General features: G+C 42.2%; 1 protein-coding gene across 1 annotated transcript in view; it reads right to left on the bottom strand.

The window, feature by feature from the left end:
* The window catches only part of AGBL1 (AGBL carboxypeptidase 1), a 267,818-nt gene that overhangs the window by 67,933 nt on the left and 171,986 nt on the right, over nucleotides 1–27,899 (bottom strand). Inside the window, exon 22 of the mRNA XM_063412721.1 lies at nucleotides 18,268–18,428. Within this exon, the coding sequence (XP_063268791.1) occupies nucleotides 18,268–18,428 (161 nt within the window). The remainder of the gene's footprint in view (nucleotides 1–18,267; nucleotides 18,429–27,899) is intronic.

Genomic DNA, 27,899 nt, shown 5'->3' with positions numbered 1-27,899 from the left:
TGTTAGTCCACTTTTCATAGAAGGAAAACTTACTGACAGTAAGGCTGAGAAGAGTGATTTTTGCATCAATTTTCATAAAAGGTCAGCTGTGATGAATTAATGTTGTTCAGAACTAACAAAGGAGGCCCAGAAGACAAAAGGTATTGGTCAAAGAAGTTAAATTGCTCAGATTTTCCAAATGATCTGGATCTGCTGTATTCCTTCTGCAGATCTGAGGAACTGACTCAATCAAGCTCAAAGCTGTTAACGATTATTTTTTTTCAACTTAAGAAGGACTGGTGATGAACCAGATACCTGACACAATAGAGTAGCTGCCTGTGCAGACAGGAGAAAGAAGACAGCAAATACAGACTTACCAGGTTAACTCCTGTTCCTCAGAGCAAAGAAACAATTTGGAAGCACTTAGGAGAAAAGAAGTGGGAATCACTCAACACAGCTTTGTCAGGAACAAATTATGATGGCCTGTTCTAATTTGCTTCTCTGAGAAGGTGCCAGGGGAATACCCCATGGACAAGATGTCACATAATAAAGTTTTTTGAAAGCATTTCAAGTTCTCGCAGCAAATAAGCAGCAGGGTCTAGGTGAACCACAGCAGAGTAATTATATAAACTGTTTAGAAAATTGTATTCAGGGCAGTTCTCAGCAGTTCACTGTCAAAATGGATGTGTTGAACAAGCATCTGCAGGACTTGGACGTGGATTTGGTACAATTCAATATTTTCATTAAAGATTTAGGTGAAATGCAAAGTATATTAATTCAATTTGCAGATGAAACCAAAGTAAGACAAAAATTGCATTAAAATTCAAAATAATTTTGACAAACTAGAGATGTAACCTGAAAAAAAATGTTGCAATTCAATAGGGTCAAGTACAAGTTACTTCAATTAGACAGGAATAATCAATGGTACAAACACAGAAAATGAGGAGCGATGACAAGGTAGTATTTCTACTGGGCAAAAATACTGATTTGCCTTATTGAAAACTGCAAGCTGAACATGAGCCACCCATTCCTTTCATTTACAAAATTGCAAATACAATACTGTATGGGTATAAAGAAATTAGGCTGAAATATAAATTAATCTATAAATTAATCCAGCACTATTAAGATCTCTGCTACAGATCTGTTTCCAGCTTGAGCAAAGCAATTCAGGGAGGACTTGGTTCCACTGAAAATGATGCAGAAGGCACACTGAAATCATTAATTCTCTATGTCTGGGCTGGATAGGTAAGAAAATCCTATCCACGACTTCCTGTAGCAAGACAGGGCTCAAGCTAGATGCCTGGAAAATATAAGGGTGGTAGGAGCTAAAATAGATTATTTGGAGAAAGTCTGGTAATTCCATTATTAAACTCTCCTAGAAAAGATTAGATTAACATAGCAAGAGTGGTACAGGCAAAGTTGATCCTCACTGCAGGAAGCTGATGACCTGTGGAGATCCCTTCCAGACCTTAACTCCTCCAGTTTTATGCAAACACAAATGAAGTTTGAAGTTCATACCCCACAATGATAACATAGGAGGAATAATTTCCATACCAGCTGTCAGAGCAGAGGTAAAGGAGCAGCAGGGCTGTAAGAGTTCAGGCTGACCAGAGCACTGCAGGGTGACTGCCATCCTTCTCCACCAACCTTAGCAGGAATTGTTGCATATCAGAAATGGGAGGCAGGGAAAACACTGCACATGGCTCCCAAACCAGGAAAATCAGTCTCTACTGGAGACAACAGTATTAAAAGCCAATCACTGTAAGGTCAAAAGACAGAAGATGAGGAGGTACAAGGCTATATCAAAATGCTCTGATTAAACTGTGTGGTGTTAAAGGAAAGCTGGAATAAAACTTGCTCAAGTTGCACCAAGAGAGCATCACAGGTCACTCCTCTCTTGCAAACTCACTCCTGCTCCTAAGAAGTCCATAGCAGATCAGAAGGAAGGGAATTAGAAGGAGCTTTCACTGATGAGTTGCTGGGCACAAATAGATTAATGAAAGCTGTGTACAATCCATCAGCAACAACCAAGCTTGGCAGGGCTGTTATTGCTGGGTGTTCATTCACAGCAGCACAGATGAAGGAGAGAGGCCACTCCGGGCAGAGCTGCCAAGTGAATCATAATGGAGCAGGAGCAAAGGGCTTCCCTTCAGAAGACTGAGCTGGGAACATGGCACTGGGAATTCTTTTTCTTACAAATTTCATCTAATCTCTTCTCTCTAAATCTCTTTTCTTTTCTAGGCTTTGTTTCTCTGAAGCCACTTCCAACATTCCTTTGTTGTGACTGAAGGAAGGGAACCAAAGAAGCAGCAAAGCATTTTGCTGTATTAAAAGCACAAAGAAGAAATATTTTTCTCCCTGTATGTGTACTCTGCATTCTTAACAGGCCTGTTCCAAAGCACAGAGAAGTCTTCAACAGCCTTGTGTCACATCCACAGGGCGAGCTGATTTTTCATCGGCCTGGTGTGGATTACACGGGACTGAATTCTCACAGTGTAAACTCTGGACTGAACTCTGTGAAACTGTATAATCCATGGAACTCTTATTTATTTTCCCATCTGCATTTTAGCAAGGGCTGCTAGACTGTGTTTTTTACTTGGGTCTGAGGAGATGCATTTCCAGCTTTCACACTCTGACATGAAGAAGTTTAGGCTCCAAAACAGAAATGAGATTTCAGCCCTAGACTATGCCTTCTCTTCTTTTTCATATTTTTCCTCTCCTGCTGGTGAAACAGCATTCCCCAGTTAGTTACCCTGCTACTAGTGGAACCTATGAAAGATGGGTGAGAGAGATGGGATGAATTGGTCTCAATGACTGTAAAAAAAGTGCTTGAAAATTGGCATTGCCAGATACAAAACTTTTAGATGCTTGGTAAAGTTGGTGAATCCATTCAGTGGGCCAGAAGGACTTGGGCATTTTTTTTCCTCAGTGCGTGTCCTTGCCCCTCTGCCATCAATTCCTGTATTAGGTGGAATAAACTTTACGATGACAAGCTATAGGTAGGCAAAAAAAAAAAAAAAGACCCTGTGCCTAATCTTTTCTAAAACTGAATTAATTTTGGTGCTATAAAATCTCTGTCATGTTGATTTCAAAGGTAAACTTCTCTAACAGTTTATGCACTGCTGCTGCTGTTGCTGCTGAGAGATTTATTCACATCACAACTGAAGTACTTCACATTTCCAGGAAAACTAAGTCCTTTGGCTTTTACCTCTTGTGACATCCTCAAGGCATTAGTTTTCCCATCCACGGGCCAGAGTATATTATGGATTAATACGGCTCAGCAACTCAAAACACACAGATTGTCAGTCTCAGTAATCAGCCTGAAGAATTTTGAGGACAATTGTTATTTACAGAAGGTGAGAAGAGACCCAGCAGAATGCTTAGCTCTAAATAAACAACGTGGAAATTTCACTACCCAGGAAGTCCTGAGTGGCAAATAGGCAGCTCAGATGTTCCCAGCGCAGTTTGATGGCGTTCCTGCTGAGACTCGGCAAAAGCAGGAGATGGGAAAGGGTAAGTGAGGAAGCAGGGGGCCTTTCTCACATGGATTCACTCTCATTTCAGCCAGTGTTTAGCTCTGGTTTGTTAGTTCATTAAGAACGTGCCACAGAAACCCAATCTCCACGCGTTAATCCCAGCTCTGCTGCAGCAGCCTGGCCTCTGCTCCAGCCCAGCCCAGGGACAGGGACCTGGCAGCAGCAGGTCTCACCACAAAGGCCATGAGGGCACCTGGCAGGCTTTTGCAGAGGGTAGCAGCAGAGATCTTTTCCTTTCCCCTATGTTCCCTTTGCCAGAGGATCCCTACTTGGCAACACGGAGGGCGACATTTCACCTGCACAGCAAGCAGGCTCGTGCTGAGGTGCAGCGAGCAAGACAGGCAGCATAAATCTTGATTTAATGAGAGTAGGGCTGTGTGGGTCCTAAATTAACCCTGAGCTCAAGCTACAGCCTGAGAAAGATTCATGGAGTGAAGCTTGCCATTAGAACAGCGAGGAGGCTCCAGCCAAAGCCCATCGACTTGGAAACAAGCAGGAGCTCACCTCCATCCTACCCTGCCACTGAGAAAGGGAATAAAGGGGGCATGCTGGGGGTCCTGAGAAGTGCCACGTGGAGAATGGTGTTTTAGCACTTTGCCTCACTTAAATCTGCATGTGGTTTCTGCTCACCCTCGCAAAAACCTCACCAGCAAGCAGCTGCTATTCACTGGAGGATTTGCAATCAAGCTCTAAATTTAGCAAGGTGCCATAACAGAGAGGGCTCCCACACTGCTGTTAACACCAGGAACCAGAGTTTAGTGATGTGAACGGGCTGATAATAGCTTCTGTCCTCGCACTTTGTGGTTAGATGATGCCAGTTGCTGAATGCCTTCCTGCAGCTTTTCTGATAAACCATTATAACCAGCCAAATGCTGGGCTAAAATAAAACTTTGGCAGAGTTCTGGTATAAAATTGTGTCTACCCCAAGGGCAACTCCTGCTGAACTTTAAACTCGGTTGTTATCTTGAAGAAAACCCTTTTCTGAATTTTGGTATGAACCTAATTAATGAGTTAATTCCCTGATAATTTGTTCTCTTCTTTGTGCCTGTTTCATGATTAATTTAGTTCCAGTGAATTTCCTTTACTAACTGCAGAGTAGAAACAAATTTCCTGTCTTATTAATTTCCACTTTTGACCCATCATCAGGGACTAAACAAGGGCATATGTCCCCATGCCTTAATTTTCTTAACCATTACATAGCACAGGTAAGTTCTAGAAAAGGAAGGTGTGAACAAGGGAAATTCTCCAGCTTTTGCTACTACCATGGAGAAGATGGAGGTGGAGGATGGACACTCAGAAGGTGTACAGGCTGTGAAGCAGTTGAAAACCCTGCCTGATTACATGACCCACAGATCTAGCTGAGAGGACAGTCCTGCAAGGCTACAGAGGGCACAGAAACATCATTCAGTGACAACCCCCCCCCAAACTAAACAACAAAAAAAATTCAAAACAAAATAATAAAAAAGCCCACCAGAAACTACAGGGATGGAAAGGTCACCTTCCTGGGATCACAGCCCTACCCTCACAGCTCTCAGATGCCCTTTGGGGAAACTCTTAAAAAAAAAAAAAAAAAAGAGAAAAGAAAAAAGAGGTAGCAAAACCAAGCCAGCCTCCCTCTCTGAAAATTAAAACAAAATGTACTAGGGCATTCTGTGTAACATCCATGGTAGAACAGTGCTGGCAGCAATTAGCATCACAAGCTTTCCTCCTGATGCCACAGTGTGTCAAGGACGTTTTTAATGACAGATCAAGGGCACTGCTCTCTGTGAGGTGTTTGAGCTGTTTGAGCTGTGTTAACAGCAGCCTTCTTGGCACACAAATGCAGTGTCCCACAAGGGAGGCAGTAAAGACAGGGAGGCATCACAAGGCAGGAGAGATCTCTATGCAAACAGGTATGCTGCTTTCATGGCTGTTCCTGTCATAGCTGCAGGGCATCAGCTCTGAAGTTTCACTGAACATCTTTCTGTTGCTGCTTTCTCAAAAGCTGGTTGCTATTAGAGTCACTCTGTGAGTGGATGGAAATGCCAGAAACGAGACATGAGGAAAAATATACTGAAAAGGGCAAAGAGCTCAACTGTTCCTATCCATTATCCCGTCTCAGATACATAATAGATTTATTACGAAAATGCTCTTGGCCTTTTAAGACCCTAACCCATGAGCAGCTCCACATGTTCATGGAGTGCAACCCTCCCTGGGTTCCCCAGGGAGAGAGAAAGACTCAGGGGTTGAAATAAAGCCTTTAGAGAAACTAAAATATATTAAGCCACGTAAATATGAAGTTTAGACTTTAGTTTTAAGTAAGTATACTCTAAGGGCCTTAAGAATCAGTCAGCCAGCACAGGGCCCAGAGCCCCAAAGCCTGGTAACTTAGCTTTAAACATCACAAAACCAAAGTAGAACATCCCTCACAGTCCTAGATAGAGCAGACAGATAGATAAATAGATAGATAAATAGACAGATAAATTCTAGCCTCTGCACTGTGCATTCAATTCCTGAGAAAACTCAGGGCATTGCAGATGCTGTGTTACAGAAGAGCCTTAGAGACAGCCTGGCACTGATGGGGACAAACTCCTGATGGACCACAGCTTCCAGAGAGAGCTGGGCTGGCAAAGGGAGCAAGGATCAAAAGCCAGGGAAGGACACGGGGTACACTGCTCCCCACTTCACTGGATCAGTAGATGCTGGGTCATGCCTGACTAGATTTCCCAAAGTGGGATACAGCCAGCTGCACTGCAGGCTTAGCCTTCAGGCCTTGCTCTCCAGGGACTGTCTCTGCTCCCAGACAAGGCTTTGATCATGAGCAGCACATTTGCACAATAAGAGTTTGGATATGATTTTAAAACGTGAGAGAGGAAAGTGAACAAAAGCCATGTTTCTGCATCTCATGTCTCCAATCTGTTTCTCCTTGAAAGGGGCAAAGACACCTCAGAGACATTGTCAAAGTGCCTAAACCAATTTTTCAGCCTAATCCATTATTTATATTTCCACTCAACCCTTTTTTTAATCCTGAGCTCCTGAAATTAGGCTCTGTAATATTGAGAATCACTCCCATGAGCTGAAGGGAAGGCAGGGAGAGGGCATAAGCCTTGTCCTGCCCTTACCCTTCCAAATTCACCTATGACAGGGACTGTCCAACTTTTTCTCTCTGTTCTGAACCTCTCACAAAGTACCACCATTACATCCTCATCCATTTGTTTCTCCATTTTCTGCTCAGTCCTTTCTGGGATATTTGGGTAAGAATAAGCACTGTCTTCAGGCCAGACACATTAACACTGAAATCTAAAAAGTTCAAAAAAAAAGCATCATTTTTTATGGGCATGCACATGAGAGACTCTGGTGTCCTTCACCAACCCAGTTTGTGGCCAGTAATCCTCCAAGAAAACTGCTTAAAGGTAAAAGGGTTTCTCCAATACAGTTCATCAAACCAAGTGAAGATGAAGCTGATTAATCCAGGAAAACACCATCCTTCGTGAAAATAATAAACCTCAATGACAAGGCCACAGACAACACTAAAAATACTACAAAACTGTTCCCTTAAAAAAATGCTGCACTTTCCCTAGAAAACCCATTCTGAGTTCTTGGTTTCCTATATCTTACACATATCACATAAATAAGCAGTGTCCAAAGTAGGTGATAAAAGTGGTTAGAGGCATAAGATTTAAAATGAATTTTCCTCTTTTATGACTAGATGCATGAGAAGGGAGGTGATAGTTGTTTACAGAATGCCTGGCAATTTAGGCACTCCCAATTATTCTGTTACAGTGGAGGATAAAGGTGCATTTGCAAAGGTGAAAGAGCAATGGATGAAAGGAAATATTTTCATTCCTCACAACATGCAGCTAATCTATAAAACTCACATGATAGCAGGGTGCAGTGAGGAGCAATGCCATATTCAAAAAGCATTAACAACTTATACAGAAAATGAGAGCACTGGAACATTTCATTAGATAGAACTATTGTTATTATAATTATTCAGAAATGTTACAAATTCTCGTGTTCCCAGGTATAAATAAATCACTGTCTGAAGATAGAAAATCATTTCCCCCAGGGGATAGGGGCATTCTGTTGTTGTCCCCTATGGCAAGTGGTTGCACCCCTCTTTGAAATTTCCAACGCTGAGCACTGTCAGGAGGGACACTTGACTGCATTAAAACACTACAGTGCACCCTCTCTTATGATTCACTTTTTCACAAATGAAAACACAAGTTGTGTACTAGAACAAAAATAAGTATTAATTCCAGGAAAAGCTTGACAAGATAAATCCGGGTAGCAACACTTTACCCAAATTCTTGGCTGCCCCCTGCAGTTCAATGGAAGATGAGGCACAGCTTTACTACTTGGAATGGGTATTTGCTTTCTCTTTGAATTGCATGGGACTTTTATCTTTTAATGAGATGCTGGTGCTTTTTGGAGGGTGCTATAAAATGGCATCTTCAGAAAAAAATTCTCAAGTACAGAGTGTGATGTAAAAACATGTTGGGTAGACTAGACAGAACAAACAGATTAGACAGAGAAATAGAGAAAAGATTCTTTCTGTTCTTCCTTATTTCTAATTTCTGATCATACTGCCCTGATAGCAGAATCTTGTTCTGGCATTCAGCTGCTTTTATTGCTTATTTTCCCTTACAAGTCTAAATCCTCAAACTCATGTTTAAATAGGGATTTAAGGTAGTAACTGCTGATGCTTAAAAGGAAGCCATTATAGATTAAGTGGTGAATAATGGGCCATAGATAAAGCTGCTGATTAAGTATTTTTAAATGGTTAGAGGTATATTTGAAAGTCTAACTTTCAAATTCTTTTCTAAGTCCAGAAAGCATGCTACTGTTACTTTAAAAATTATATCTGGCCTTCCAGAAATTTAAATTTTCCTCCAGTTAAAAACAAGTTTTAACAGCAACAAATAGAAATAGGAATGGGAGATGGCCCAGGGGGAGGAAACTGAGAAAATACCCCCAAACAGAGGCAAAGGGAATGCTTTTTCTTTCCTCTTACACTGTTCTGAGTCTGTCATTCTCCCTGCTGCTCTGACACAGCCCTTGCCCTGGCAGGATGACTTCCTTTAGCAGTCATGGTCCAAGCAGCAGCAGCAGCCTACACCCTCAGCATCTTCCCAGAGACACAAGAGCAGAAGGAAGTGATAATCTTTCCTTGAGAAAGGAAAGTCCACAAGAAGCAGGTGTGGTTTTCCATTTGTTTTGGCCATTGAATCCCAATCCCATTCTTGCAGAGTCACAATTTTCAATAGAGTTCTGCTGATGAGTCTTGGCTTCCTTTCCCCCTGTCCCCATCCCCATGAGCACTCTGAGCCCTGCCAGCACATCATTGGTCCATCTGCACTGTTCCAGCCTGGAATCAGCCCCACACCTCTCACACTGCACTGTGACATCAATAAGAAAGAGGCAATGCTCTGTCCTGGATTTGTGGAGAAGATCCCTTCAACTCGGCTGTGTTGCTAAGTGCTACAGAGTGACCAGGGCCAGAGACAGATGGGCCTCCATCCTGTACTTGAAAGAGAATTTTCCCTACATGCATAAGAATGGGATCTGGGATGTTAAGCTTGAGTACATTTCTGCTCTGCAGACAAAATAAAAAAGGCTAAGTATTAATTTCATGTGCATCTTCCCCCTCACATCCTTCTACTCTCAGCTCCAGTCTAATTCTCATAAGTTCTCTTTACCAACATCACATTAAACATACATGTCCTAACAAATCCATATAGTTTCTGAGAAAATACAATGAATTATCAGGAGCTAGATGGATTGGCTTTCACATTTGTACCACTCTTGTGCACGTGTGTGCTGGGACTTGGAACAACAACCTGCACGTGTTCATCTCCTGTCTCACACACCACCTCTGCCTGTCTCTCTGTACAGTGCCTGGAGAGGCAGCAAGAGGCAGGGTCTGTGTGTGAGTCACAGCCACAATGCACTGAACAGCCAGAACCTCTGACAGAATATACAGTGCAGCTGAAATGTCAGTGGAGGTGGCTTTGGAGTGCTTTAAAACACTGTTCAAGTGCCAACTTTCACCTGCAAATATGACACTCTGCTCGCCCACCCGCTTTCCTTCCAGGCTATGCACTCCTTTTACTGCAACCTGACAGCCTTAATTATGAATTTCTCTGCCTTCTCCATCCCCTTAACCCTCTAGTCTCTTATTTGTCTTGCTAAGTTCTTGATATACTCCTAGATAGCAGCTGTACATTGTCACCACAGCAGAGGGGACCTGGTCAGACTCATTTGCAGGCTGGGCACCAGACCAAAAGGACTTGCAACATGGCATTTACCTCGAAAGCAGAAATCTCTGCTCTCATTTTCTCTTTGCAGAGAAAGGAGGCAGCAATGGGGACACAATGAGGCTATGAGCATCATTAAATCAAATCCATTTGGGACTCCTTAGCTCCTATTGTCTGAATAATTTATACAGGTACAAACTTCTGGTGAAAACTGGATCCCACTGGTGGTTTTACAGGGGATTTGGCTCCTTCTAGCCCTTTATTTCACCTATGACAGGAAAACATTCTTCAGACAGAGGCAATATATGCACTGCTACTCTCAGCAACACATCCTGCTCTGCAGGACTGGAGCCTCTGATGCTGCTGGTGGGGAGAGAGATATTCTGCTCTACAGAAGCTCACAGACCACTGGTATCCATTCTGGTTTGCCTCTGAGTTCTGTGATACTTGGACATCTGAGCCACTGTGTTGGACTCGAGGGGTGAGAACACCACATGGTGAAGCCTTTGATCCAGATAATCCAGATTTAAGTCTCTCGTTCCTGTGTTCTGTGCCACGTGATTAACTCCCCAACACATGGGATAGAAAAGTCTGTTTTGGTCCTCAGCCAGTCTAATTTTCACCTGCATGCCTGTGTTTCTCAGAAAGCTCTGCTGGGAGCTGTGGACAGATTAAGTAGAGGTCAAGTGAAGTGACAATTGCAGTGAAGAGGGGAAAAATACACAACTTCCCAAGAAACATGCTTACTTCTAAAGGGTTGGAAGTGCATTTCATCTAACTACCATCCTACTCACTCCTTCAGCTCCTCTGCCTGCCTGAAAGAAGCTACTGTAGCATGTACTGGTATGAAAAATCTGACTGTTCTCTGGTTTTCACAAGTCTCAAGTTATTTTGGGACTCTGGGAACACCATTTGGAAAAAAATCCACAAGGAAACACTAAATAACCAAGATCCTTGAAACAACCTTAGTGTTTATCTAAGGATACACCCCCATCACGAAGACACTACAGCTATGCCTAGTGCATCCATGTCCTCTGAAAAATGTCAAACAGCTGAAAACAAAGGACAGGGATCACCAGCTGAGCTGCACTGACAGAGTTTTCTCCTCCTGATCTTGTGCCAGAGCCCTAAATTCAATGCAACTGGTGTTCAGCTGCTGCTGCAGAACAGATAATAGTCTGTAGCAGGCTACATACTGTGCTCTGAACCCGCCTCCTCAGCACCAGACCTGTGACATGTTCAATCTGAAATCCCACCTCTGCCTGCATTCAAAATGATCAACAGTCCAAACAGACTGATTCTCCCATTACCCTTTGCATCCTCTTAGAAAAAACCCACATCTGTTCTGTTCTGGTGTCAGCAGTGTCCTGCTCCCTATAAAGGCCCCCTCAGGGAAAAGAGTGCACCCCTCATAATGCATTGCTTTAGGGAACACTCCATAAATGGGAATTTCTGAACCCCTGAGAGCCCTCTGGTTTATTTTTCTATCTCAGAGTGTGAAGGGCCCCAGTGGCTTTCATATTTCAAGTTAGATCTTAAGGGAGAAAGACTGCAGCCCAGAAATACAGATGCTCCTAATCAATACTGAAATGTCTAATGCCAGACAGCACCATAGCAATATGCCTCACAGAAAGGGCACTGCAGAGCCCATTTGTTCTGCTGGGTACATACAAGTTCATTATCTGTAGTCCAGTCAGATCTGTGTGAGTATGGTAATTTGAATAACCTCAGACAGCTACAATAGCAAGCAGTGCTTCTGTGCATGTTTGAAGTTCCTTCTGTGATCTCTTTCTCTTCCCATTTGCTCTTTTCCTCTCCTTCCTTTCTGCATCTATTTAAATTGCTATTATTAGCTAGAAAAGGATAAATTAATTACCTCTGAAATGAGCATGAATACTTATACTCAGCCTGGCATAAATGGAGCTGGCATTTGATAACAGTCAACAGAAGCTGAGCAGCTTGCAAGGCATTTCAGAATAATAATAATAATAATAATCAATAGGAGGAAAATAGGGACAGCTCTAGAAAGTGTTAATGAAAGTTGCTGAATTCCAGTGGCTCACCTGTGAACAGCTACATGAAAGCCTCCTGAATACCAAATATATTCATTATAGTCTGCATTGCTTGGCTGAGCCTCTAAAGAATTCTTTGGACTTGTATTCTCTCAATAACAAAGGAGAGGCACAGAAAAGAGCAGGATAAGAAGGACGAAGGGGTGGACAAAAGAAGGTTCACATTTTTATTTTGAAAACAAGATTATCAGGGCATATAAAACCATTAAAATCTAACATCAGTAATAGATCCAAACCTGAAATTTGAGGGTTTTTTCCTCTCAACAGTAGAGGCAGAAATTCTTTAGGTCAGACCCTGGGGGTGGAAGGAGGTACCACTCTTTTGCAACATCAGTGTGAAAGATTGCTGGAGAGTGTTATAAAACAGTCAGGACTTAAAGCATTTCCTGAACTGATCCTAAATAGTTACAGCACCATAAGACTGCTCTGAAGCCAAAACCCAGCTTCAACCACTCTCACACCTGTCATACTGAATTAATGTTAGACTGTGCTCTCACAAGTGTTTTATGAAATGCATTATAGAAACCCCTTTTGCCCCGTGTTCTGCACCAAAGTGACAAAGTAGTTTGGCTTACTTAGGTAAATGCATTCCCACAGCACTTTTCTCTCCAGCATCCAAATACAGAAATACCTCATCCAGAGATGCTCATATAACAGTAGAAATTTCAAATTCCTTTTGCAGCAATAAAATTTGTGACTAAGGGAAAAACAGAATCAATAAACGCCCTCCTCTTCTGAAAGCTGCCACAAGGTATTTAATGTCTACAGATGATCAAGGTTAAAAATGCACCAAATCTTTACTTACAGAAAAATGGAACTCCAGTCAAATAAAAACCTGAATCAAATCTGGTCAAATAATCCCTGCTGTGGTTAGATTCTCTAAGTGATGAAAGAGCCCTTTCATCTTCAGCCATATGTCAGAGGGCTCCCCAGAGCCCAGCTGTCCAGTGTGCCTCAGGACTGGACACTGTGACTGCTGCTGCACCCTAGCTGGGAGGGGAAGGGGTGCTGTGCAGGGTGAACTCCTGTCTGGCACCTAAATCCCTTGAGATGCAATTCATTTCAGTATGTATAACCAAAAAAATATGACACTGACACCCACATCCACCTGTAGGAATAGGAAGAACCCATCCCACCAGGCAGGGGAACTGTTTTCCATCCCTGCATGTGGGTACAGCATTTCTGCTATTCAAAGATGCACTGAGGATGCCCCAAAGGAAGTGAGCATGCTTTGCTCCAGCTGCAATTTTTATTGTTTGAACTTCCCCTTTTTTTGTTTGCTTCATTTCCACAAAATCACTTTCATTTGATCTGAATCACCTTTTGGCCACACAGTTTAAGAGATGAGTGAAATTGCTTGCACAGCTGTAATGAGGGGAACGTGCATTATGGTGAAAAGATGGGAGATTCAACACTTCAATACTATCCAGGATCATGCTGGTGCATCAGTGTGGTACAGAAGAACAGTACACACATTTCCAAATGATCTGCAAATCCCTCTTGTCAATGCCTGGCTTTGCCATCCTACACTGACCCATCTAACTCTGCTCACTGTATGGAAGATGAAGAGATTGCACCTGGACAAAGAAACAGAGCAATGATTAAGCCTTCTGGTTTTGATTAATAGCAGAGCTAGACATATTTACCATCTGGGGTGGAAAGAGATTTGGCTCTGCTCAAGAAAGGTGAGGAATGATGAAGAAACACAGGAGATAAATAATGTCTGAGTCAGCAGAAAATGACTTCACAAAAGTCTGCCTCGACATTGGAGATGTCTCATGAACAAATGGCTGCAATTGCTGCAATGTTTGCAAAACATTTCCTAGCACAACCTGGAGGACAGGGAAAAAAAAGAAAATTAAGGAATGTGCCATCAGTTTAAACCACAAGGAAGAAGGGGAGGATGCTGGAGAGCAAGGGGATTGCTCCTTGTCTCTCTCAAACTGCTTTACGTGAACAGTCACTTCCCATCCTCCTTGTGGTCATGACAAATGTGAAGCTACCTGGACAGCAGTGACTTAAAACTTAATTACTTTTATAGGAAATGAGGCATGAAAACTATTATCAAAAAACACGATGTCTGAAGTGCAAGCTGCATTTCACTTTCCCCACAGAAAGCTTCTGAATGCCAGAATTGACTGGAAGGCATGGTGGGATGCTGGAAACATCAGTAATTCTTCCCAGGGCATGCCAATACTGTCTTATGAGGCCATGTTTGAGAAAGAGCAGAATAAATTGCCTGGATGAGCACCTGGCACATGGCTTTGTTTGTTCAAAGTGGTTGCAAAGCCCAGAAAATTCTCCACATATTTGGCCTTTGATCTTGGCAGAATGGTCCATAAGATCAAACCTATTCAGTGCTGGTGGAGAAAAAGCTATTTATTCACTGCAGAAAACAACCCAAATATCATTAGTGAAAGGAAAAGCCACAGCAACTGAGTCCCTACAGAGGTCTTGTGTCCCAGAAGCACAAGTTGATAATTAAAAGACCAACTAATGCCTGGAGCAATTTAACCTTTCCTCCTCCCCATCACACATTGGAGCCCTAATGCATCTTCTGTGCTGCATTTTGTGCTTTCTCCATTCTTGGTGTGTTCCTGAGACAGCTGCCACGTGTTGAAAACAGTGACAGAGCTGTTGGGCCAGCTCCATGGGATCCTGGGGCATTTAGGGGAAATACTCCACCAGCCCCACTGGTGGAAGTTCAGCCCCTCTTGCTTATTCTCAGAGATAGCACTGCCTTTGCTGTGAAATGTGAATGATTCCTTTTGTGGCTGACAATTTAGGGGAAAGATAGACTGTGAAATGGGGACAGGAAGAAATACTTGTCTGTGCACCAAACCGTGTTTATTTAGCTCTGCTAAAGGCTTCTTTCACCTTTCTTTGGCTCATTAGAGACAGCACACTGAGCACAATGGACTTGATCTGGTGTGAGAAATCCCCCATTCTCACAGGATGCCTCCATCAGAGCAGGCTCTTCCCTGACAGCTTTTACCTTGCTCCAATTTACTGACCACTGGCTCTGACAGAGCTCTATAAAGTGCACAGCAAATAGTTTATTCCAGGGAAGCAGGGTCCAGCCTGTTCCTTTATCCCCTCACAGCAGTGGTGAGAGAATGAGGCTGCAGCACACCCAGAGCTCAGAGAGCCTGAAGAGGAAAATTAAAGGACACAAACAGTTATGAACCTTGACAGGTGAAAATGTTTGCTGTCGGAGGGAGATGCTGAGATGCCAAGTCAATGCCACGCACACCAGACACCAGGGCAAAGAGAGACAAATGCAGGACATGAACTGCAGGGATTTCACAACAGAAGAGCTCTCTGGCTCCACAGCTTTTGATCTCTGTACCTTTGCAATGAGACATTTCATCTGGGAGTCAGCTTTATCCAGTGCTGGATTAACTTCTTGTTCCACAGCTTGACCTGTCACCCAGAGTATTACAGAGATGGGCACTCAGAAACCCATAGAAAAAGACATTAGATTGAGATAGATGTATTTAACATCAGCACTGTGCAATACATCACACTACTCACAGCTTAATTTCAGCTTGATTTCCACAAAACAAATCTGTAACAACTAAGAAAAGCTCCTGTTCTCATCCAGGCTGAACAATACTATTTTTTTCCTTTGATATTGGTGAATACTGCTATGGAAAGCCTCACCCATATTTGTATCTTTTTCTAGACACAGCAGCAGGACAGTCTTTGGGACACATTTTCCCTTGCCAGAAAACATTAGCTACAGTAAATCTATTGCCTCCCACTGAAATATTTGTCATGCATATCATTTCCTGGGACCAGGGCACTGCAGTCTTCTGGAACAGAGATAGCTTATGAGCTGCTCAAAAGACACTGTTGTTCACTAGTTAAAGCATTTAAGAAAAAAAAATCACCAAGTGACCTCTTAGAACTTTTCCTGTGTTACACCTGAAGGATCCCCAAGTCTGATTTTGCTTTGGCAAAGGTACACAGAAATGTGGGTATTTTTATTCACACCCACTCACACTTTCCGAGGTAAAGTATAGAAAGCATGTAAGGATACTGTGCATTTTTCTGGTAACCACACAGGCAAACAGAGCTAATTTTAAACTACAAACATTTCACTCAAACCCACAAAGGTAGGTCTATCCTAGGGAACAGTAGAGTATAATTTCCATTGATGTCATGATGTACCAGCAATAAGGCTGCAAGGTTTTGATGCTACCTTGCAGAACTAGATTAAACTTAATATTTACACATTAATATTAGACTGTCACCACTCAGCTTCCTCCAGCGAAATGTTTTGATAAAGATTTTTTTTCAAAACCTGTGAGTAGAGAGAGGGATGTAGAAATAGTTGCTCTCCTGTCTGTATCAGTGAGCCCTTTGTATTCTGCATTCTTCCATTGGTTCCAATATTCCCACTAAAACCAAACCATGGAATCCTCTTAGCTAGGCTCAGAGAAACATGGGAGGAAAGTACTAATATTCTGAATCAGAATCAATATGCTGCACAATCATTTTCCATGAATTATTTATTCTTAAAGAGAATATGCCAGCAAACACTTTGGTCCCTGCTTCTCCCTTCACCCAGCCTTTTGCATCCAGCTCCTGCAATGTGACACCTCTGGGTGGGATTAGAAATTCAGCTGCTTACCTGGTCTGCAAATGGTAACAAATTACATCCAAGCTAGTGAAATTTCACAAACCTGCAATTGCACCCAGTGAAGTGAAAATTAACAACTACCTATCAATTGCCTTTTAGCAATGACATTCATTCCTGGATGCCACAGAGGTGCTCACTACTGCTGGGCAAACTTGAAGAGGCAGAAGTCTTTGCTTTCAGCTACTGAGGACACATGGGAGTTTTACAAAGTAAGAGAAATTTTATTTCTTTTGTTAACTTCTTTAAAAATATTTGTCACTAGAGACCTTCCTTCAACCACCACACAGTATCAGATAACTAGAATGAATTCCCATTAAAATAAAGTCAGCTAAAGGAAAAAGTAACAGAAGGCTACGAAGATCAGAGAAAATGCTCACTGAGTTACTGTGACCAGATGGCTTTTTGTCAATGTTTGAGGGAAGTCAGGGTTTGATGCTTTCTTCCCATATATTATTTTCATGCAAAGGCCCTTCTAGCTCAGTTCAAAAGTGAGAATTTGATTTATATCCCAAAACCATCCACCTAGCCAGGCTCCAGCAGCTCTCTCTAATGACACAGCAATGATTTTTCTCATGCCTGTCCGCAACATGGATGGTGTTTAGCATTCACCTTAATTGCTTCATTTATATGTTCACACTACAACTGAACACAGCCAATCCAAAGGAACGTCTCAACATTTTATCCTTATTTTTAAACCGTCCCTCATAAACATTTAAAACTGTGAACAAGCTTGCAAGAATGGGTTTTGGCATGAGGAACAGGTGGTGCTAATGTTGAGTAAATGTTCCTGCAGGGGAGAGACTGGAAGTCTGCTATAAATTACAGGGGTATTTCTGCAACTGAAAAACTTGATGTTCATTGAAGAAGCTGAGAGAGCTCTTTGATTGCAAAGCCATCAGGGAGCCTCAAATCATGTCACATCACTAAGTCTTCTTTCTCCATTTGTCTTGGAAAAACATTCTTGCAAACATATGTGATGCACATAGCACTAACAAGTGATGATGGCCTAGAGAAATTATGTATTTCTGCTTCATCACAAATTCAAGCTGAATAATCTCATACTCAGACACTTTTCCAGGTCAAATTCCTCTTGTGTTTATAATGGGGCAAACTCACTTAAATACCCCCTGCTGAACGTAGGAAGCAAGTAAATTAATTTTGGAATTTGGAAAAACATGTCCTAAATAAGCAGTGGGATCAAAACTTCTTTTTGTCCCTCAAAAAGCCATAAATCTATGCACTAAATGACTAAAAGACTCCATGCAGTGAGGACAAGAATTTATAGGAATATACTTGCAGAATGTGGCCCATAATTTCTAAATCATGCTATCAATGTCCTTTTATAATCTGCAATACTTGTTCCCTACAGTGCAGCACTTAGATAATACCTTTCCTATAAGGGATCCTCTCCATGGAGGATCTGAGCTGGACAGAACTCCATGTGCCAGTGAGCAGGAAAATGTTTCCTGCTGATGAATTTTTCTGGAGCAGTACAATCCCCATGTTCCAGTATCAGCTTTGATAGGAAAATGGAAAATCACTGGAAAATGGAGAACAGGTACTTCTCTTTCACCTTTTTTTTTTCTCCACATGGATGGCTGCAGGGCATGGACCCACTGTTCCAGTAGTTTCTTTGGGAGTCAATCACATCTCAATTCCAATTACTCTCCATACACTGCAGTTTCCAAGATGCAAACCTCAGCCATAAGGAGAGTCCATTTCTGCAGATTTAAACCCAAAACACACCCCCACCAACTCAATTCCCACAGCAGAGACCTCTGGATACAACAGCCACTGACCTCTGTGCCCTGTCTGTGATCTCCTCCTCCAGGTCCAGCAGGAGTGCTGCCTGAGCCATCAGCTCCTTGCTGCAGGGCAGGGATTTGAGGTGCAGGATCAGCAAACCAAGGCAAAACTTGCTTCCCATCTCCTCCAGCTCCTTCGTTCCCAGCTGCAGGCCCTGATGGAGAGAGGCACAAGGTTTCATGATTTCTACATGTGGAGTTTTCCCCTACAGAATCATTTGTAAATTAACTAACAGCACATGGTCTGCAGAAGATATCCTAGAATAGCCTCTGCTTTCCAGCAGGGGAAACAGAGGCAAATAGTTTAAATGTTTTAAGTAAATATTCAGAAGTCATCATAAGAGTTAGACCCCAGGAGAATCTGACTGTAAATCCATTTTTACAAATCATCCAGTTTTTCTCTGTAGAGGAGCTGTCTACCTAAGTAATGGGAAAATAAAATAAACCCTGTGATTATAACCATTAGGCAGTAGCAAAGATGAAAAAGCAAACTGGACAAGGAGAGAAAAGAGAGGAAGAGATCTTTAACAAGTTATGAATTGTTTTTTAAGAAAATCAATTGAAAAGTAATTGCAAAATAACAAACACCTCTAAGGAATTTCTCAGTCTGTTAAAAGCTGGTGGCACAAACAGGGTTTGGATTATCAACTTCATCTTTCAAGAGAGGAATTCTCCAGGCTGTGGATCTTTGCTGATTGTGAATAGTCTGTGTTTGGTTTTACACCAAGGGCCTGCATCAGAGTAAGTCAGTGTAATTGATGGCAGCTTCATGCAGGAGACAAACAAAGCTCAGATATACCAAAAAGAAACTATAACTGCACAGTCCCTCATCTTTGGCACTTAGTGATCACATCACCCATCAGGGGCTGGGCCAGCCTCTGCCAAGAACAGCCCTGTGTGTTTCTGCAGCAAAAAACATCTCTGCAGCCAAGCTCCTGTGAGACCTCCAGCTCCACTCCCAGGCTGTTTCCTTAGCAACTCTCAGGAGTCCAGAATAAGCCCTGGCCTTAGGCATGGTGAGAGCTCCACATCAGCACAGCCTGCACATCACCCTCCATGAGATATTTGTAAGTGAGCATCTCATGGGTACTGAACACATTATAATTTATATTATAAAATATAACGTGTTCAGTAATCCATGACAGGGGACAGAGCTCTGCTCTTTCCCTATATAAAGTTACATTTGTAAAATGCTTTGGGGTCCTCGGGTCTGAGCACCTCTGTATAGCTGGAAGATTATTTCTGGGCCAAAAACACACAGGTGGATGGAAGAAAGAAGAGATTTCACACATAAATGTCTGCAGCTCTCCTGAGGAGTTTTTGGGTGCATTTTTGTTAGAGAACAGAAACTATTTGCACAGCACTACCATAACTTCCTCTCCAGCAGGTTCAGCATATGCAAATATCATCTGGCATAAATAAAAACTCTCTCTGATCACAAATACATTTTCCTATGGACAAGATATTGTGATTCGGTTTCTTTTCTGAAGCTCTATGAGCAAAGCATCAATCCATAGTTATGATGAACATAATCCAGAACTGAAACATGTTCTGAGTGGCTGGACAGGGAAGGACCTGCTCAGAAGGGCACACACAATCTGAGGGAACAGCCTCAGTGCTAAGGCAGGGTGTAGTTGGAAAAAACCAACTTTGAAGCCCTCTGAAAAGTCTCTTAAGTGTTTTCATCACAGTGGGCAAATGTCTGACATAATTTCTACTCTCCTCCTATTCACCTCTACTGCAAGATATGGGTACAAAAAGGTGTAGCAATAATTTATAAGAAAAAATATGGATGGAGAAGTTTATGGGAACTGAGGGTCATTAACACAAAACAATGAGAATGCTTAGCAGCTCTAAATAGATTCCTAAATGTTTTATTATTTTACTTTAAAAGATTTAAGATATTTTAGTGTGGCAGAGTTACAACCAGCAGGCAGAAGTGGTGACATTTCAGAGAAAAAAAAGATGTCATTTCCACAGCAAGAGAGTTATTTTCTCAGGGGCAAAAAATACAAAGAACATCTCGAGGCTTTCCCTGGGGTGCATCTCAGGGTCTTGCTTCCAAGATTAAGGCAACATACTAAAGAGCTATCAAGGAGATGCAAACAGTGCCTGAGCTGAAACTCAGCCTGTGGCTTTATGACTCCCTAGAGCTTCACTCAGGATATGGAAAGGCCTTAAGAACCTATGAGTAAAATAATAATAATAATAATATTAACACTATAACACACCTCAGAAGCCTAAGACAGTAACTGCTCATGCACTGCTGTATGAGGGACCCATATTGCTTTGATATTAGACAGCTCAGGAGTAACAGCTAGAAACTCAGCCAGAGGATTGCCTGTTAGCATACTTTATTCACTTCAAACACGGACATTTATTCATTTTAACTCAGGCAATTTCCTCTCTCCTTCCTCCCTCCTCAGTTCTCAGCAGAAGGAGGAGCTGGAGGTGCAGAGCACCACTGCCTTTAAACCAAAGCTGTGGACAGAGCTGACCTGTTGAACTAAAGCTGTTGATGGCATCTGCCAGCAATGCCAGGGTCTGCTGTAGTGGTCAATTATCAGTCCCACCTGCTTTACTGAAAGGCAACCCTGAGCCCCAGGCATTTCCCTTGTAGCCACGTGGCACAGCCAGCTGCAGAAATTTTCAGATTGTGCTTACAACTCAGAGTTAGGAAAATATCCTACAAGAAACAAAAGAAAGAGGAAAGGTAGAAAGGTAGAAGTGATGCACTCTGGTTTGGTTGAGAAGCTGGTAGGAGACACAGCTCCATGGCAGGGAAGCAGTCTGGGTGTTCCCAAGTGACAATATAAGGTCTGTTTGTCACAGCTGCACAGCAGGAAGCTGCTCTGCCTGCCAGCACCTCCCCTGCAGTGTCCTGCCAGCCTGGATTCTCAGTGACCCCATCTCTTCTCTGGCACAAGGCTTTACAGCTCTGTCCCCTCCTCTGGTCATGTCTGTGTGGCCAGTGGAGCACAGTGCAAAGTCTCCCCTGCCAAGAGGATCCAGGAAAATTCTGAAGGAGAAGCAGCACCCCTGCATCAGAAATCTGCAGACAAGTTCATCAGTCCTAATTATTCCAGCCTCAAAAACATGCTAACTAAACCACCCCACTGTAATGATCACCTCAAAGCTCCACACAGTTTTTGCTCTCCATTACATCAAAGTACCAGTCTGGACCAGGCTCAGCTTGGTGCACCACATTCCACTGCACAGTGCAAATTGGTCCCTTGGGTTCTGTCATGCAATAATCTTCTGCAGACACCATGTTAAGGGATAACAGGTTAATTGTTTCTTGGCTGTTATAGAGAGTAATGGAGCTGAAAAAATTTTCCTAAACCCTTTTCACATTTTCACACTGCAACAGTCAGAATGGGAGGAGGTGATGCCTAATAACATTCCAAATTTGAGATATATTTATTTTCCACTGTAATACAAAACAGAGGAACAAGAATAAAAGACTTATCATTTGGCCTCAACACTGTCAATACAAATTTTCCTCAACAAAATTGATCAAATTGTATTGGAAAACCAGTTCATTCATGCTCTGCACTGATGCATCAAATGAATATCCACAACTAAAAGTTTCCAACATCTCTCAGCTTGCTCTCAAAGTACTTCCCAGGCTAAATATCAATGTAATGGAAAAACTTTATTATTCATTACTCGTGTGCTTTAAATACTCCAGGAGGCAAAGGCAGAGATAGTTATGAAACACAGATATTGTTGAAGGAGGTGGAAAGACTCCAGGAGTTAAATTAGAGATTTCTCCACAAGGGTAATGAGAATTACAGTAAAATTAGAGCTGGGAGATACTAATAAATACAAGTAGAGAGAAAATTTCAGAGGGATCAATTTTTTTCCTAGAAGGAAATACAGCACTGTCACATCAGCAGCCTGTCCTGCTTTAGGTCACTGTTCAGTCCTTGGGGCAACAGCTTTTCCCTGCAAACCCACTTCCAGTCAACACATATACACACACACTTACAGAATATTCCCTGCATCTCAACAGCTTTACACATGCACAATGGCTATGCCCTAAGGCTGGGTATAAATAAATTGACAGTCTGGTTTCTCACTAATTCCATCAGTGCGCTCTCCCTTGGAATACTAATCAAAACCATTTGGAAGCTCTAGAGGACAAACTTAGGGAGCTGAATGAAACATTTGGTGCCTGGTGTCTGCAGCCTTAATTTTAGCTTGAGCCAGCCCTGAAGGTTGCTGTACTTTCAACCCCTGTGAATGAAAATACACAGGCACCTGCTGGGGAATTGGCTCCTTGGACAGCTAGGGCAGCAGGGAATAACCCAGGTTTTCTCATGCCCCAGAAATCCCTCAGCAGCAGGAATGGCATGGAAAAGAGATGAAACAGAGGGGATGGGAATTTGGGCCAAAACATTTCAAGAGGATTAAGCGAGTAGAAAAGGCTGAAGATGCAAGAAAAGGAAAAAAAAAAAAAAAAAAAAAAAAAAAAAAAAAAAAAAAAAAAAAAAAACCACAACCAAAAACAGGCTAGCAGGAATTTCTAGAAAGAAACTGAGAGGGACTGGAGTTAGAGCCAGGACATAAAAGGATGAGAAAGAAGGAAGGGTTGCTGAGGTCAGTGGATGCTGATACAGAGGAATGATAACAAGAAGAAAACTAATGGCAACCTTGACCACCTTGGCACCCTTGGGGAAGTGTGCCTTGTTCTGCACATCTGCCCTCATTACATCTGCTGCTCTGCCCACATGGTGAGGAGAAAAGGAAAAGACCTGACTTGCTTTAAATCTCCTCACAAAACTTCTGCTGAGCTCAGCTGGTGTTTCAGCTGAGCAAACTTCAACAGCACAGTTGAAGTTGTACTTCAACAGAAGTAATTATTGTTTCAATCATTCAAATGGATTCTTTTACTATTAAAAGGTATATATGTCATGGGCAACACTGTTCAAGGAAGAGACTGAAAGGGAAGATGAAAGAACTTCTCCTTCCAATCTGCTGGAGAAAGAGTCCTGGACAAACTGCTCATAGAAGAACTTGGGACTTAAGAAACAAAAACTTCTTGCCAATTTCTCTAGAAAAATGAGTTATTTAGGTTATGAATTCTCTAGTTCTATTGTGGGGAAAAGTTTTTCCTTCTTTCCACTGACTAACTCTTTGTCAGACATTTCCATTTCCACATCTTTCTATCACAGTATTTCCACAGCTATTTCCCTCCACTTTTTTGTCCCTCACAAATTTCTTCTCCACTGTTTCTTCCTGAGGTATCTGGAGACTGAGTGTGAGGTGGGGCAATAAATATGTCTCAGAATCTGTGTCAAATGAATTAGCTTTTAAAGGCAGTTTGGGCAAGCAAGAAGCTGAAAGTTTTCAAGTCATAAATTGGCAACCAAATCCCTGGATGACTTTTCTTCCCCTCTTCTTCCACTTAAAATTTTGCCTCTATAAATAGTTCTGATGTACAGAAAAGTAAGCAGACTCTTGGCCCACCCAAGCCTTTTCACCAGCTATGAATTTACCCACTTTGGCCATATTTCACCATGGGTGTAAAATAATTTTCTAATCCTGGCTGGTGACCATCACATGCCTTGAAAAAAATGATTTATGATATTTATCCTAGCTAATGTAAATGTAGATGCTACTCAAAGTGTCAAACCCACTTTAAAAATCTCAGTAAGGTATTTGTCTTCATAATGTCATTCACAGTGGGGATCCTGAGGTTAATTATATGTTCTACAAAGAATCAATTGTTGCATCTTAATTTCATGGAATGGTGACACACATTTTTATTCTATTACACAACACTTTGTTATTTTTCTGCATGGTTTTCAAGCATTTAAATTAAGAAATGCATTCTATTCCTCCCACCAGGTAAAAGTATTTATTGGCCAAAATGACACAGCAAGGTTAGTGTGCTTTATTTCCCCATCCCAAAGGAGACAGCAGGATGGGGGAACCTTTCACTTTTGCACCAACACAGGGGCAGGGGCACTAGAACAGATTCAGTGAAAGCCAACACAGCATGACCCAAACAGCCCAGCTGATCCTGCATGGCACCCCACTGTCACTGTAGGACACAAAATGAACCACACTGGCTCAGTGAAGCCTCAGAAGGCTAGAAAGAAAGGATTTACCCAAAAAGTGATTTCTTTATATACTATTTACAGAGACCAATATGATTGGATGGGCAAAGTTAACACCTCATCAACCACATCGGTTAAGCCAGAGGGCCATCAAGGAGTCCCTCCTCTAAAAGGAATTAATAACATAGATACAGTTAGCAAAACATCTCTTTTTGTTTACAGCAAATCACCTGGGAAAGAAATTTCATAAACCAAAACATCTCAGACATGACATCAGGGCTACACCCCAATTATCTCCATCCCTCTGCTGCCACACAGATCATCGTGGAGTCTCACAAAGCACTGAAACTGTGCCTTGGCCTGGCAGCAATGTCAGGCAGAGGAGAACCCTGTGAGGAGGCTCTGAGCATCCCCAGCATGGCAGAGCCTCTCCCAGCCCTGTGTTTCTGCTGCTGTGCTCTCTGCACTGCTGAGCTTTGTTCCTTCCCTTTGTAATTCAGCAGCTCCATGTTCCCCAATGCTTTCCCTGTATTGAAGCTGCCTTCCAGGCCACTAAACACTTTCATCTGTTCCCTCCAGCCCATGTATATCACTGCTTTGTCTCTTACAAAGAAATGACCCATAACACACAGACTACTCCACAGGAGGTGTTACCACTCACGTCTGCAGGGATATTAGAACATCTTCCAAGGCTCCCTGTTTCTTCACACACACAGGCATCTTACCCACTTTTTTTTTTCTTTATTGCTGCTGCTGCACATGGCACAGACATCTTTATCAAGCTGTCTTTGTAATAGCTACTTATGTTTTCCTGAATGGTTAGAGCTAATTCAGAACCCAGCCATGTGTCTGAATGCTTTAAACTATTCCTTCAAACATGCTGCACCCTGCCACTGCCTGTTTCATCTTCCATTCTAGTACCCACAATCTTTCAGCCCTTCTTCCCACGGTATAATTTGCATCAGCTGCTAGCAGCAGATCTTATTATCTTATTATCTCCTTGCCTTCCAGCCATTCAAATTATAAATACTGACCAGCACCAATTCACAGAGTGGTGTCTGGATTCACCCTACATTTTTTCCATCTGAGTGTTGCCTTATCCTACCCACTTTTCCCAGCCTTTTAACTAGGTTTTGACTACATGCAGACCCTTTTATTTCTCACTCCATAACACCTAAAATTTCTTGATTTTTTTATTTTTTGTGGGAGCCTCTTGTTTCATCAGCCGCCACTTATCTGGAATGCCCATTGATACCATTCAGCATGAAAATTAGCCTAGATTTACCCTTGAAAGCCCTAAAAGAAGGTTTATGTATTAATTTCTCACTTGTCCTCTAGCTCCTGTACTTCTTTAAAAAAGTAAAAATCATATTATGAAGGGCCAATCAATTCTATTAATTGTCTCAGTCACTGGGTTTCCTTGCCCCAGTGTTAGTCCAGGTCCTGTGGCTGTGTTATTGGTGGTTCTCCCATGACATCAAATAAGTTTTTAAACATAAGTAATCATAGTTATGATTATTTACCTTGTTGAACCTGGTTTAGACAATCAACTGCTGAGCCTGCTGGCCAGTTTTAAAGATTTCTTTTTAGTAGTTCAATTTCTTAATTTCCTTACAACTCCTACGGGAAAAAAACCTGGGCTTCACCTAATTCTGTGAGTTACAACCTTAATCAAATATCAAATAACAGACCAGACAATGTGCAAGCGCTGATCTGCGTGCAAAGCAGCCAGCATGGTCCCACAGCATCCTGCTCTGTTCCCATCCTGGCTGCCTACAAGCTCTGCCAGGTAGCCTGTGGCTCCAGAATGCATCCAAATCTCAGCCTACACAAACTCTTATTATTCCAGTCCTTGGAGTCCCTTATTATTTTCCAAATCACACCTTGAAGCATAGAAGCTTACTTCTTTCTTCCAGGTCTAACTCTGCTCTCCAGAAAATCCCTCCTATCCTTCTGCCAACGGCCTCAGAGCAGAGCTTCCACCTGGGGCTGGCTTTTCTGGGCACATCAGATGGCACACAGCAGCTTCCATGGTGGAATAATTACATGCACATGTCCAGAAGAGATCATCCTGAGGCCCTCTGTGTGTAGGTGTCCTTAAAAACTTACTTTAAATAGGCCTTCACACAGACCCTCACAAGTGAGAGGTAAGGACACAGACCAATCCACAGCTTTGCACCTTCCTCTCTCATTTCAGTTTTCATTACTGTAACCTTTCATGCCTTCTATATCCATCTCTGTATTCTGATACATGTCAAGAGCTACCTGAGGCTTTTTTCCTAAATTATAAATGGCTCCCCCAAGCTAATTTCTTTTTTCCATATCACAAATTCTCTTTGGTCATCTTCAGCAAACACCATCAAAGCCAGCCTTCCCACCTATCCCTCCCTACAACATCAGTGTCAGTGACAGGAACCAACTATGATTCTACAATTTATTGTATTAGCACATCTAAAACAACAAAGGAGGCATTGATTTTTCCAAGCCAAAGGCACATGGGAAGGCACAAAAAGCATCTCTGCCCAGCTCAGATCAGAGGAAAGAGACATGGCAGAGGAGAGGACTTTCCCCAGCCTGGTGCCTGCTCCCTTTGAAGAGGGAGGATTGGAAGTACAAGCAAGGAGCTCACTGGCTGTTCTCTTACAGGTGTCAGTGTAATCATTATGACACAGGACCCTTCTTGCTGCTTGTCACATTTAACAGAGAAATGGACAATAACAGGGAAAATATGACCTTTTCTTTCTCTCTTTTGAATACTCTATACTAGTCACCTGGAGAATGGCTGATAACACTGAGGGTAATTCAGGCAAAAATACTGCAAGGCTCTCTTTGACATCTGCTCTGATTTAATATAGGTTCACAAAATGAACATGTAATACAATAACACCATAGAAAATTACAGAACACATGAGAAAGCTGGGTCAGAGGGAGATTTCACCAGACAGTCCAAGGGCAAGTTACTAATCATTTCATTCAGAAGCTGGGTTAGGAAGGACATCCTGCAATGAGCCCAGGGATGTGATATCCACAGTAAGAAACCAAAGATCAAGAAGGTCCTTTCAGGTGAACCAACAGCCATTAACCACTAACAAGGGTTTGCAGCCCTGCAGAGCCCAAAGGTTCATTTCATCACAGCCCACGTGTCCAGTGGCACAAAGTAAACTGAGAGCCATTAATATATGGATGCTGGATATTTATACCTTAAATTTCATTGGAAAAAGTTATTACTAAAAGGAAGGCAAAAATGAGCATCAAAACAAAGCCTCTAATTTATTACAGGAGACAGGAACTTGTGGTGCTTGTCCGTGGGGAGCTGACCTGGAGCATGCAGATGATTTTAGACAATTGGACATATTTACCAAGAACATCAGTCATAACTGGCAGCTGGATGCAAAATTCTGCAAACCACCTGGCAGTATTTTCCCTTCTATAATACTGCCAGCACAGGGTGAGTTTAATACCTGCACACTCTGTGTTTTAGGAGAGATAGAGACAAAGAAAGTCTTTGAAGACTGTGAGGAACAGACTGAAGAAAGGGAGACAAGTTCAGAGACACAGAGC

Source organism: Prinia subflava, chromosome 15, assembly GCF_021018805.1.
Source record: "Prinia subflava isolate CZ2003 ecotype Zambia chromosome 15, Cam_Psub_1.2, whole genome shotgun sequence".
Classification (NCBI taxonomy): domain Eukaryota; kingdom Metazoa; phylum Chordata; class Aves; order Passeriformes; family Cisticolidae; genus Prinia; species Prinia subflava.
This window is presented reverse-complemented; position numbering and strand designations above follow the sequence as displayed.